This window comes from Cucumis sativus, chromosome 3 (assembly GCF_000004075.3).
Source record: "Cucumis sativus cultivar 9930 chromosome 3, Cucumber_9930_V3, whole genome shotgun sequence".
NCBI lineage: Eukaryota > Viridiplantae > Streptophyta > Magnoliopsida > Cucurbitales > Cucurbitaceae > Cucumis > Cucumis sativus.
The window spans coordinates 15,659,645-15,673,790 of record NC_026657.2 but is presented as its reverse complement, the minus strand read 5'-3'; the positions used below and the strand labels follow the sequence as shown (position 1 = coordinate 15,673,790).

Here is a 14,146-nt window from a genome sequence, read left to right as displayed (position 1 = left end):
AGCTTACAAACATGGTCGAGAAATGAGGGATTAACATACTCGGGAGGTTGTGTCATGTACACAGTTTCTTCAAGACGTCTATTAAGAAAAACATTATTGAAATCGAGTTGACGAAGTTGTCATCCTTTAGACACCACAATACTAAGCACTAAACGAATCGTGGATGCTTTGACTACGGGGCTAAATGTTTCAAAGAAATCAATGTCATGGTGTTGATAAAAAAACCTTTGGCAACCAATTGAGCCTTGTAGCGTTGAATGGAACAATCAGAATTTCGTTTGAGTCGAAATACCCACTTGTTACCGACAATATTTTGATACGGAGAAGAGGGTACCAAGTGCCATGTCTTAACTTTGAGTAAGGCAGCATATTCCTCATCCATTGCTTGTTTCCATTGTGGAGTAGGTAGAGCGTCTTTAATACATGTGAACCACGCTTTCGACTTGAACATACCTGATTTTGCTCGGGTAATCATCAGGTGGGTGGATCGAAGTTGGATGGACGGAGGAACAGAGGTACGTGGAAAAATTGGAGTTGAAGCCCGTCAGAAAGAGTTATCTACAGAAATAGATGGAAGTGAATTTTGGTGGGCTAATCACTTTGGAAATGTAAGCTTTCAAATGAGCCATGGGCTTTCTATGAAATGGGTGCATGGGCCAGCAATGTAGACTTTTAAGTATCGATTATTTTGGGGCATGAAGAAAATCATGGAACGAATGAAAATCGACATGTCGACTTTTTTGGCAGACGATTAGTCGATAAAAATAAATTAATAATAAAAGCCTCCTATTTTTCTAGTTCTAAACCCTCTCTAAATAACCCTATCGTCACCCCCAAAAGGGCCAAAACCCCTAATTCTCCACCGTCTCTGTCTTCCGGCGAAGCTTATCAATGGCATTATCGAAGCCGGCCTTCTTCACCCACCTCAAAACCCTAACCGGTTCCCACCATTTACTCCAGCGCCAAGCTCTGGCACCATTTCCTATCGTCACTCTCCGATTTCTCTCTTTTGCATCGGCTGAGGAAGCTGATGCCGAACGACGCCGTCGTAAGCGCCGCCTCCGCATCGAACCCCCGCTCTCTTCTTCCTCTGCCGCTCGTCCACTAACGCAGCCTCCTAGATCTCAAACCCCACAAAACCCTAATGCCCCGAAAATTCCTGAGCACATCTCTGCTCTCTCTGGTAATCGTCTTAACCTCCACAATCGCATTCTCACTCTCATTCGTGAAAATGATCTTGAAGAAGCCGCGCTTTTCACTCGTCATTCAATTTATTCCAATTGTCGTCCCACCATCTTCACCGTCAATGCGGTTCTCAATGCACAGCTTCGTCAATCGAAATATGCCGATTTGCTTTCACTTCACCGGTTTATTACACAGGCTGGTGTCGTCCCTAATATAATCACTCACAATTTGATTTTTCAGACTTATTTGGATTGCCGTAAGCCTGATACGGCAATGGAACATTACAAGCAGTTGATCAATGATGCACCTTTCAACCCCTCGCCGACGACTTATAGGATCTTGATTAAGGGGTTGGTAGACAATAACAAGTTGGAGAGGGCAATGGAGCTTAAAGACGAAATGATTGAGAAAGGTTTTGCTCCTGACCCTCTTATTTATCATTATCTGATGGGGGGATGTGTGAGAAGTTTGGATCCTGATGGAGTTTTTAAGCTTTTTGAAGAGTTGAAAGAAAAGTTGGGAGCGACTGTGGAAGATGGAGTTGTTTATGGGAACTTGATGAAAGGGTATTTTATGAAAGAAATGGAAGAGGAAGCAATGAAGTGTTATGAGGAGACTGTGGGTGATAATTCAGTGGTGAAGATGAGTGCCATTGCATACAATTCTGTGCTTGATGCATTATGCAGGAATGGGAAATTTGGTGAGGCTTTGACATTGTTTGATAGGATGACAAAAGAGCATCGTCCGCCCAGGCATCTGGCAGTGAACTTGGGAAGCTTTAATGTTATGGTTGATGGGTACTGCATCGAAGGGAGGTTCAAAGAGGCCATTGAAGTATTTGAGAAGATGGGTGATTATAGGTGTTGCCCAGATACGTTATCATTCAATAATTTGATCGAACAATTATGTAATAATGGAATGTTGGCTGAAGCTGAGATGCTTTACGGAACAATGGATGATAAGGGAGTAAACCCGGACGAGTTTACTTATGGTTTGTTGATGGATTCTTGCTTTAAAAAAAACAGGGCAGATGATGCAGCTGCATATTTTAGAAAAATGGTAGATTCTGGACTCAGACCCAATATAGCAGTTTATAATATATTAGTGGACGAGTTGGTTAAATTAGGGAAGATCGACGACGCAAAGTCTTTCTTTGATTTGATGGTGAAGAAGCTCAAAATGGATGCCTCGAGCTATCAGTTTATAATGAAAGCGTTGAGTGAATCAGGAAAAATGGACGAAATACTAAATGTGGTCGATACCCTTCTTGATGATGATGGGATTGAATTTTCGGAAGAGCTGCAGGAGTTCGTGAGAGGTGAGTTGAGGAAGGAAAACAGGGAAGAAGATCTAGCTAAACTTGTGGAAGAGAAAGAAAGACTGAAAGCTGAAGCTAAGGCAAAGGAGGCTGAAGCAGCAGAGGCACAGAAGAGAAGTGCTAAAGCTGCTGTTTCTTCTTTACTGTCATCCAAGTTGTTTGCGAACAAGGAAGGTGAGAAAGAATCTGTAGTGAATGAAATGCAATCTGTTGAACAAGAAGACGACAGTGGTAAAACTGAACTTGCGGAATCAAGTCCTTGAAGAAATTGCGTAGTAGAGGGGAAAGTACTGAAGAGCGAGAATTAAACTGTTTAGACATGGAAGAACAGGAGAATTAAACTGTTTAGACATGGAAGAACAGGTGAAATTCACATCAGATTTTGTGTTAGTTGTTGCTTCGATTTGCATGGGAATGTGATCTGTTTTCCATTTCTGTTAACTTTAAATTATTCTCGTTGTTACATTACATGGAAATGTGATCCGCTCTTGGTTCTCTTAACCAATTAGGCAAGAGAAATCTGTACGACAAAAAGAAAATTGATAGACTTCTTTACCTTGCATTTTTGCTTATAATGTTAATGTAATCAGTAATTGTTTCCACTTCTATTTTTTTTTAGTAGATTCAAACGACGGACATACTTAATGAGTACCGATTGAGTAGACAAAACATCCGTAAACTAAACCAATGTGCAATCATTCATGTGTTCCTAGATTAACCCCTTGTACTTTACTCCTGAACTTCCAAGCAAGGATACACGAAAATCCACTTATAAGTTGGTGAATGTTACAATTTTGGCACCATTGTTGATATGAAGATCAAGAATTCTCTCAAGTATATACAATTAAAAAATATCACCCGTCACAATATATGAGAATAGGTACAAAGCAGAGTACTGTCAAAAACACACAGAAAGGCAGGCATTAAGTAAACACTTCGATTTTAGCTACAAAGGTTTGGTATGCAAACACCAGCATCCGGGTTTTGTTCCTTCCATATCCTTCCTGTAACCCTCAGCTTCAGTTCCTTTCTGTCCCCACCAGAGAAGAAAAGAGCCATATTTCTTTGGATAATTAATCCATCATGGCTGTCCCTAACTTTTCGATGACTATCTCTAATACTTCGTGGTGTACCCTCCCATATCAGTTTTCGCCCATATCCACCAACCTCGAGACTGTAGCTGTAGGTTCGGGCGTCATTCTCATCGCCCATGAAACGGAGGAAAGCCATGTAGACTGGAGCCATGCCGAGCTGAAAAGCCTCAAAGTGAAGGCAGAAATATTGACCAAAACAATGAAAAACCTGCAAAATGTGAGAAGCGCAAGCCACAAGACATGTGATTAATCTAAAATATGGGGTAAAACCAACGGAATATCCTCATGCTCGATGCTCCAAGGCCTCGTTTTGATCAAACACATAAATACCCATTTCAGTTACTGGTAGTTTTGGCATCCCGTGACCAAACTAGCTTGCTTCGTTTATACAGATTTGAGAGAAACACTTGAACCGGAAATGCATAAATCCATCACTTTGATAAAAGGAATCTTGAAAAATATACATAAAAACATGTACTTTTAAACCTTTGATATTCAAATCATACTGTTATCTTATTGCATCACATCAAGTTGCTTCTGAAGGAAACAAACAAAATCATGGCCAGAGTTTCATAAAATAAAAGAAAACGAAAAGTGACCAAGCTTATAATCAACTTGTCATAGTTCCTTCTTCGCATCAACAAAATTTATCTTAGCTTATCTGTATGCATGGTGTCATAGAGTGTGTGGTTAAAGAGAAACCACGGGAGATTTAGAAAGTGGGGGAGAACCAAGGAAGATCCGTGGACTCTTGTTAGTGACTTAAGTTAAGTTTTCGGTCTTATTCAGCTTGATTAGAGCCTTCTTTTTTAGTTTGGCTTGTTTTGTTAGCGACGCTTCCAGCAGGCTTATATTAGTGGACTTTCATCATCCTTAGAGCATGTTTGGGAGTGGTCCTGAAAGGACCAAAATCATTTCTGTTATTTCAAAAATTATTTTAAAACATGTTTTCAATCCTTCAAAATCAATTCAATGAAAATTGCATTTAAGAAAATGATTTGGGTGATCAAATACATGTTTTAAATTGATTTTAAACATAATAAGAATGATTTTAATGATTTTGAAATCACTCTCAAACATTCTTTAAAAAAAAAGAAAGAAACGAAAACACTTCCAAACATGTCTTTAGTCTGCTTCCAACTGGTTGGAGTCCTCTAATGTCCTGAATAATTGGGTTTGATACCTTTGCCCTCCTCTTACCCTAATAGATACCGAGTGAAATAACAAATACATACATACATATTTACCTAAGCATACATACACAGGCGTGCATATAATGTATTGTAAGTATCAATTCAAGAGGCAAGTGCAATGAAAAAAGAGAGAATGAGAATCAATTTGAGAGTTAAGGTCAAATATATCAAACTTACAGTAAGCATCCAAGTGGCATTCTCCACTTCCCTTGGATTGGACTTAACATAGCGATGGTTAAATGTGCAGCCAGTGTGCATGTCCACCTTATGATCATCCCTCAGATGGGCAACAAGGAAAGGAATGTCCCCAACAGCAGAGCATTCTGACCCAGCATATGGACAACTATAGGGTCTGTAGTTGCACAAACCCTCATGCTTAAGTTTACTGTAGTATGGAAATATCTCAGTGCAACCCAATGAATAATACTTGCAAGGCAATTCAAGTGACTCTGCCACCTTCTCCAGTGCCAAGCACCTAATATCTCCAAGCTCTTGTCTACAAGTTGGGCACCGGTTATGAACTCTCGTTTTACATGTGGAACATAAGGTATGTCCGTTGTGGCACTGCAACATTTTAGTTGGTCACAAGGTTAACCAACATTTACATACTAGCATTGATCTATCCAACAAAACTTGTACACACCCTAACTATTCTAACCCTACAACAATTGGTCATTGTAGAAACTCACAAGATATAATATTGCAGGTAGGCAGGTGGGGTCAAAACCACTCCCTTCTAAATCCTTTGTTACACTTATAGCAAACAATATTATGTCCTAAGACGATTATTGGAATACAGCATGCAATATGCATATTCTCAACTGTATATAAAGGTAAGTTCAAATCATACATGAAGTAGAAGAAAACCTACGAGGATGGGAAATGATATCCCAAAGGAAAAAAGGTGAAAGGTAAAATTTCATCAGTCTTCCAAAGTAACGTTTATAACTAAACCAAATGAAATTTCCATAGCAAATTGGTAGAAACTACAAGCATCTTATGCTAGAATTAAAAATATAAGCTTTTAGGAACTGGACAAGTAACCTAATCTCTTTATACAATCTTAAAGCTATAAAACCTTAATAAAAGAGGGAGTTTGATGGTTTACGACTGATGCAACAACATAAAACAGTTTTATTAAAACTACCAAAAACCAAGATATCTTATTTTCTAGCTTACGAGAAGAAAATACAGTTTTGAAACCAGTATACCACAATGCCAAATTTACCAGACCAAAGTTCAATGAACTTCACCACATACATACATCAAACACTATAAAAGGAGTCTATGCCTTTGGTTTCAAATTGTAGGGGCCTGTGTCTTCGTTTTCAAGTTGTCTCTAATTTGTAACACTCGTGTTTAGGTGTGTTAAGTCTAGTTAAATATTGAGTAGTACAGAAAAACATTGAGAAAATGTTTTTTGTAATCGGGATTGGGAGAGGAGCATTGTTTTGTGTTATTGTGATAATTTTTAGCTGGTTTGGAGTTTTTTCTATTTTATTGCTTTCTTTTAATTTCTCTATTATTTTTCCGCTAATTAAATATGCACTCCAAGCTTGCCTTACATCATCTCCGGTTTGATGCAGTACTCCATATGTGATATAAAACATTAACTAGAACAATCAATTATTTATAAACAAAGTTAAGCTCCTGACAAATGAGAGTTAAGAAAAGCAAAACAAGACATCTTCTGAGAAGTTTCAAGTAAACTAAACCACTAGTTCAACACCAGCCACAAATTCTAACCAACAATTGATCAACAGACCATAATCCAAATCCCCTTCAGAGAAAAATTAACGAGAACCCATTTTTCACATCCAAATGAAAAAAAAATCCAATTATGGGGTTTGCAGGGCCAATCCAAACAATCTCCATTGTGTAAGTAATTAGAAGTACGAAGGCAAACCTGATGGATGGGAGGGTACATAGAATTAGTACACACAGGGCATTCCAGCAATTCATGAACGTTAGTTGCCGGCGCAGTTGCAGTGGGACCACCGTTCACAGCGCTATTATTGTTTCCATAACGAGGCTTAGATGCGGACAACTCGGGATGATGATGAGATTGGGAATAAGGATGAAGGGTGTGGTGCAGATGAATCTCATCCTCATCGAGACCATCAGAAGACGATACACACTCGATACTATCCAAATCCATTTACAGAAAAAGAAACCCTATAGACCTGAACACAAAAACCCACTTATCCAAATCTAGAATGGATCAAGACCTCAGAAAATTTTCTGGGTTTGGCAGAGTAGGAAAGAAGCAAAGAATGAAAAGGGAAAAAGAGGAAGATTGATTTGATGGATACCCAGAAGGGAATAAGCCCTTTTAACCCGAAAAAAGAGGTTCTTTACTTGGTTCCTCTAACCCCTTTGTGTTGTTCCTCTCTTGTTCTCAGGTCTTTGAAGTGTGTGTGAGAAAGAGAGGAAGAGAGGAAGAGAGGAAGAGAGAAAGAGAGAGAGAGAGAGCGTGAGCTAATAATGGCACCGTTGATTCGGTTCTTTGATGAGTAAAAATTGATATCCCAAAGCCAAGAGATTGGTTTGGACAACTAAAGACGTATGTAATCATTATAATTTTAATGTTTCTTTTTCTTTTAAAAGATGTTCTTTTTTACTTTCTTTTTTTTTTTTTCTCTTTTTATTTAAATGGAATACTTTTCAAATGGGATAAATATGATTTTAAGATACCTTCTTATGATATTTGAATAATTTATAGTTTCTTTCATCATGGTTGATATTTTCTTCTTTTTCCTCCATAAACCTTGTAAACCATATTTGTTCTTGGTATTTTTTTCTTTTAATGAAAAATTCTTCGTGCAAGAAAACCAAGCTATGCAATATATCTATGTTTTAAACACCAAGTCTTTATGCGATGCAAGAAGACTAAGCTATACGATATATCTATGTTTCAAACGCTATGCAAATGAAAACTTGAGTCTTTCGTGTTTTACTTTTCAATTATGTAATATTGATCATGACTATGCGATAACATGAGCTATGCGAGATAGCTACGCGAAAAGTTAGAACATCTCATGGCATGCATATCTTGACATCCGAGGAGAGATGGTCAAGCTTGTTGATGAGATATATTAATGTCATGATCTTTATTACACATTTAAAATAATCAAACGTATTACCCTTTTGTATTTAATAAATCAACATAATCTCTCCATAAATAAAAAGGTTACAAAATTTCCAACGATCTATTGATTCCCTCACATTATATGTACATTTTCTTCATTCTTTCATTATACTTGCGAGAAATTTTCATAAGCAAGAAAACTCTCTCTCAAACTTTTCTTTTGAGTTTACAGAGCAATTTTAAGTGTTTATCTAAGTGATGAGATTCTAATTGATTTCTATGCAAAATCAATTGAAGAACAAATATTATTTTATCCTGGAGACGACAGGACAATAATTCTGTTTGTACAAAGAAGCAGAGTTGTAAAATGTCTTAAAGAGAGTGTGATCTGTGACCCAACTATTACTTAACCATTCTTTGTTTTCCAGCTTTTCGTTCTGACCACTAGCGTTTTGTGCATTTGGCGAGATAATCAGTACGTGACTTGACTACGCGAGAAACGATACCTAAGATATAAAGTGAAGTGCAACAACAATTTTAAGACATTTTGATATGTTGTGATGGTCGAATCATTCCAAGGCGATTTGAGTTTCTCTAACCTCAATCGTCCATTTCACTTTGAAGGAGAAAATTTTAAGAGGTGGAAAAAAAAGATGTTTTTTCTTACTTTGAAGAAGATGACCATCTCATGTACCTTTGAAGAGCCAAAAATCTCAGGTCCAATCCAACTGAGGAGCAAGTCAAAACTCATACCGCGTGGGCAGAGACCAATTCTATATGTAAGAATGTAATACTTAATGGTCTTACTGATGAGATATATAATTATTACATAATAATGTCCACCGCAAAAGAAGTTTGGGATGCGTTACAAAAGAAGTATGACACTGAGGAAGCTGGATCTAAGAAGTATACGGTAAGCTGATACTTGTGTTATCAAATGACTGATGACTTATCAGTGGAGGCTCAATCACATGAGATTCAGAAGATAGTACATGAGATCATAAATGAAAGTGTGTCACTTGATGATCAATTTCAAGTTGCGGTTATTATTGATAAATTACCTCCTCTGTGGAAGGATTTCAAAAATACTCTAAGTCTCATCACACGATTAAGGATTGATGAAGAGGCGAGAAGACGTGACCAAAAGAAAGAGTTGAACGCAATTTCCAGAAAGAAGTCAAACACATTGCTGAAATTGAATATGAAGCCTAAAGGAAATAAAATGGTACACGAATCCAACAACCAAAACAACTCGCAAAAACCTCAGTCCAGAAGTACGGTACAAATTGTTTGCTACAATTGTAATAAGCCTAGACACTTAGCTAGGAATTGTAGAAACAAGAATCGTCCTGCTATGCAAGCAAACCTGATAGAAGATGAATATGTAGCTATGATTTCTGAAGTTAATGTCAATGTAGAGTCTGAAGGTTGGTGGCTAGACACAGGTGCATCTCGCCATGTTTGTCATGACCTTAAGTTATTTAGAAAGTATAATGAGATAAATGATAAGAATATCCTTCTAGGAGATCATCACACGACTAAGGTGGCATGCGTTAGAGAAGTATAACTGAAATTTAGATCTGGCAAAACGCTTATGCTGAAGGAAGTTCTTCACATGCCTGAAACTCGAAAGAATTTGGTCTCTTGATATTTCCTCAACAAAGTTGGCTTCTCGCAAACGATAGGGTCTGATTTATTTACTTTAACTAAGAACAATGTTTTTGTGGGAAAGGGATACGTGACAGAAGGCATGTTTAAACAAAATTTAGAAATGTGAATAAGAATTTAACTTCCGTTTACATGTTGTCTTCTTTTAATGTTTGGCATGCGAAACTTTGTCATGTTAATAAAAGACTAATTAGCAACATGAGTAGGTTAAATCTTATACCTAAGTTATCTATGCATGAATTTGAGAAATGTGCATGTTGTAGTCAAGCTAAGGTAACAAAAACCTCGCATAAGTCTGTAGCTAGAGTAACAGAACCTTTAGAATTGATACATTTTGACTTATGTGAATTTGATGGCACATTAACTACGAACAGTAAAAAGTATGTAATAAATATAGATGATTGTTCCGACTACATTTTTATTTATCTGCTTAAAAATAAATGTGATACATTTGACATGTTCAAGGTGTATGTAACTAAAATAGAGAATCAGATTAACGAAAGAGTTAAGAGACTTTGTAGTAATAGAAGAACTGAATATGATTCCGTCAATGAGTTTTATAATTCAAAAGGAATAATACACGAAACTGTTGCACCTTATTCTCCTAAAATGAATGGAAAAGCATAAAGGAAAAATAGAACACTAACGGAGTTAGTAGTTGCTATCTTGCTTGAATCAGGAGCAGCACCATCTTGGTGGGGTGAAATAATTAAGACGGTTAATTATGTTCTTAATAAGATTCCTAAATCAAATAGTAAATTTTCACCATACGAAGTCCTTAAGAATCAAACACCAAAACTGTCTTATTTTAGAACTTGGGTTGTCTAGCTTATGTTAGAATACTTGATCTAAACAAAAATTAGTTAGTAGAGCCTATGAATGTGTTTTCATAGGATACGCTGAAAACAGTAAAGTTTATAGGTTCTATGACTTTGAAAACAAAGTAATTATAGAATAATCAAATGATGTAGACTTTTTCGATGATAGATTTCCTTTTAAATATAGAAATAGTGGGGGCTTAATTATTCAAACTAGTGAGATCTCAAGTTCAGGTAGTCTACCTTCAATTAGGATTAAAACCCAAGAAAAGGAAGTAGATCCTAAACCTAAAAGAAGTAAGAGAGTTAGAACCATAAAAGACTTTGGAGAAGACTTCGAAATGTATAATGTAGAAGTTCTGAAAGATCTAACATAAGCATTATCCTTGGTAGATGCCGACTTATGGCAAGAAGCCATCAATGATGAAATGGACTCTCTTGAATCCAATAGAACTTGGCACCTAGTTGACTTACCCTCTAGTTACAAAATAATAGGCTGTAAATGGGTTTTAAGGAAGAAACTCAAATCTCATGGATTAGTAGATAAGTATAAGGCTAAATTTGCAGCAAAAGGATTTAGGCAAAGGGAAAACATAGATTTCTTTGATTTTTTTTTCTGGTCATTAGAATCACCTCCATCAGAGTGTTGATATAATCTATAGCTGCCCTGAACAATCTCTTAACCCATCAGATGGATGTCAAAACTGTTTTCCTAAACGATGATTTAGAAGAAGAGATTTATATGGAACAACCTGAAGATTTCATAGTTCATGGTCAAGAAACCAAAGTTTGTAAACTAGATCCTCTATGGCCTAAAACAAGCTCTTAAACAATGATATGAAAAGTTTGACAACTTAATCACGTCTAAAGGATTCAAAGTAAATGAAAGTGACAAATGTATCTACTATAAGACTGAAGATAGATTCTATATTATTATATGCTTATACGTAGATAACATGTTAATCTTTGAATCAAACTTGCACATCATAAATGATGTAAAATCTATGTCAAGTGCAAATTTTGACGTGAAGGACTTAGGAGAAGCTGATGTAATCCTAAGTATCAAGATTACAAAAACCAAAAATGGAATTTCTTTAGTTTAATCTCATTACATAGAAAAGATCCTATAAAAGTATAACTACTTTGATAGTAAACCAGCTTGTACACCTTATGACTCTAGTGTTAAATTATTCAAAAACACCGGTGATAGTGTTAACCAATCCGTGTATGTTAGTATCATAGGTAGTTTGAGGTATGTTGTTGATTGCACTAGACCAAACATAGTTTATGATGTAGGATTACTATGTAGGCTTACCGGCAGACTTAGTCTAGAACACTTGAATGTTATAGAGCGAGTGATGAGACATCTTAAGAATACACAAAATCTAGGATTACACTATCCGAAGTTTTTCGTTGTACTTGAAGGTTACATTGGTGCTGATTGAAACTCCCTCTCAAATGACTCAAAGGCTACAAGTGTTATATTTTTAATATAGCAAGAACAGTTGTCGTTTGGAAATCCAAGAAACATAATATTTTAGCTCAGTCAACAATGGAGTCAGAGATGATAGCACTAGCTACTACTAGTGAAGAAGCAAGTTGGCTTCAAAGCTTGCTATCAGAGATTCCCACCTGGGAAAGACCAGTACCAGCTATACTAATCCATTGTGATAGTATTGCAGCTATCGTAAAAGTTCAAAACCGTTATTATAATGGTTAGAGACGACAAATATGTTGTAAGCATAGTACCATTAGAGAATTTTTCACTACTAATGCAGTGATAGTGGATCATGTACGGTCTGATGACAACTTGGTTGATCCTTTGACAAAAGGACTAGCAAGAGAAGGTTTTTAAAACCTTAGAAAGAATGAGACTCAAGCCTATTGAAAATTGAATTACTGTGAGCTAAACTCAACTTGCTAGACTGGAGATCCCAACAAACAAGTTCAATGGGTAATAATTGATCACAAGTAATACAACGAGAATCGTGCTAAATTAAGAGTTTCATTCTTATGATTCAATATTTAGCACGACATCTCGAAGCGTATGAGGAGGCTGAACTTTGTTCTTAATGAAATCATATATATTTGATATCAAGTAGGGTACCTAGCTACATGAGTACTCTTGATAGATTCACCTTTGTAAATGTGGAAGTAAGGGCCGCTTTCTATGAAATTCTGGGCAGATTCCTAGAGCATTCACTAAACTGGGATACACGTGCAAGGCCATAAAGCACAGACAATTTTAGAACTTCACTCGAATAATGTTATGTGTAAACTTTCATTAGAAATAAAGTTCAAAACTACAAGTTACTTTACAATAATCTAAACAATTGTCACTAAAGGTTCAAGTCAATAGAAACCTCTACTTAAGCATAACATTATATAAATAGACACTGCTCGATGAAAATGTTTTCAAAATTTTCAAGTGGGAGATTGTTCAATGAAAAATTATTTATGCGAGAAGACCAAGCTATGCGATATAGCTATGTTTTAAACACAAATTCTTTATGCGATGCAAGAAGAATAAGCTATGTGATATAGCTATGTTTCAAACACTATGCGAACGAAAACTTGAATCTTTCGTGTTTTAGTTTTCAATTATGTAATATTGATCATGTTAATCATGATATGCGATAACATGAGCTACGCGAAAGGTTAGAACATCTCATCGCATATGTTGACATCCTAAGAGAAATGGTCAAGCATGATGAAATATATTAATGTCATGATCTTTATTACATATTTTATAAAATCAAACGTTTTATTACCCTTTTGTATTTAATAAAACAACATAATCTCTTCATAAATAAAAAGGTTACAAAATTAATTTTCTAAAAAATTAATTTCCAACGGTCTATTGATTCCTTCACACTATACATACACTTTCTTCATTTTTTCATTATGTGCGTGAGAAATTTTCATAAACCAGAAAACTCTCTCAAACTTCTTCTTTTGAATTTACCAAGCAATTTTAAGTGTTTATCTGAGTGTTGAGATTTCGATTGATTTCTGTGCAAAATCAATTAAAGAACAAAGATTGTTTTATCTTGGAGACGGCGGAGCAATAATTCTGTTTGCACAAAGAAACAGAGTTTAGGGTTTAGGGTTTAGAGGGTGTGATCCGCGACTCAACCAATACCTAACAATTCTTTGTTTTCTAGCTTTGCATTCTGACCACTAGGTGTTTTGTCCACTTGATGAGATAATCAATACGGACTTCACTACTACGCAAGAAACGGTACCTTAAGCAAGATACAGGGCGAAGTGCAACAACAATTTTATTGTTTTCTTGTTGATCTGATTTAAACTTGATTTTACGTCAAGTTGGTTGGTGTAGTTGTAATGAAATTTCTTGATGGATTGGTTGTAATGAAATTTCTTGATGGATTGGTTGTAATGAAACTTAATCAGAAACGTAGTTGGATTGTTTTTAATCGTGTTTATTTAGAATTACAATTCTATTACATTTTACTTTTACCTTTACCACTATTGTTTGACCCTATCAATAATAGTAAAGGTAAAATGTGACAGATACATAATATCGATTACAATGTTTGTAATAATAACGGTAAAGATAATAGGTCTCACTTAATCTTGAAGGACATCAAAATGAGCATCATTGGTTTCACAATCAGAATCCATGTTTTGATTACAAACTTGAGGGTGAACTCCGTAGTTCATTAAAATTATAAAACATAAGTAGACGAATGTAATCATTTGATGTCCACTGAGATTATTGATTGATTACATTTCACTTGGGGAGTAAATGATGGAAGTGA

At 36.0% G+C, this 14,146-nt stretch overlaps 2 protein-coding genes across 2 annotated transcripts; one reads left to right on the top strand and one right to left on the bottom strand.

Annotated features, from left to right (window-relative positions):
• Window positions 1-792: 792 nt before the first annotated feature.
• Window positions 793-3,075, top strand: LOC101215466 (pentatricopeptide repeat-containing protein At3g49240, mitochondrial). Its single transcript, XM_004146173.3, has one exon. It carries the CDS (start codon window positions 892-894, stop codon window positions 2,764-2,766), a length of 1,875 nt encoding a protein of 624 aa, XP_004146221.1. The 5' UTR covers window positions 793-891; the 3' UTR covers window positions 2,767-3,075.
• Window positions 3,076-3,244: 169 nt separating this feature from the next.
• On the bottom strand, window positions 3,245-7,305 carry LOC105434867 (E3 ubiquitin-protein ligase SINAT5). Its single transcript, XM_011653024.2, has 3 exons — window positions 6,697-7,305; window positions 4,968-5,354; window positions 3,245-3,805 (listed from the first exon to the last, which is right to left on the bottom strand). Exons 1-3 carry the CDS (start codon window positions 6,946-6,948, stop codon window positions 3,446-3,448), a joined length of 999 nt encoding a protein of 332 aa, XP_011651326.1. The 5' UTR covers window positions 6,949-7,305; the 3' UTR covers window positions 3,245-3,445.
• Window positions 7,306-14,146: the final 6,841 nt, after the last annotated feature.

Excerpts from the sequence above, each read along its gene's own strand:
- LOC105434867 (XM_011653024.2), bottom strand. The coding sequence starts at position 6,948 with ATGGATTTGGATAGTATCGAGTGTGTATCGTCTTCTGATGGTCTCGAT. Across the intron at positions 5,355-6,696 it reads TGTACCCTCCCATCCATCAG|TGCCACAACGGACATACCTT; the intron begins GTTTGCCTTCGT and ends AAAATGTTGCAG. Across the intron at positions 3,806-4,967 it reads ATGCCACTTGGATGCTTACT|GTTTTTCATTGTTTTGGTCA; the intron begins GTAAGTTTGATA and ends CACATTTTGCAG.
- LOC101215466 (XM_004146173.3), top strand. The coding sequence starts at position 892 with ATGGCATTATCGAAGCCGGCCTTCTTCACCCACCTCAAAACCCTAACC.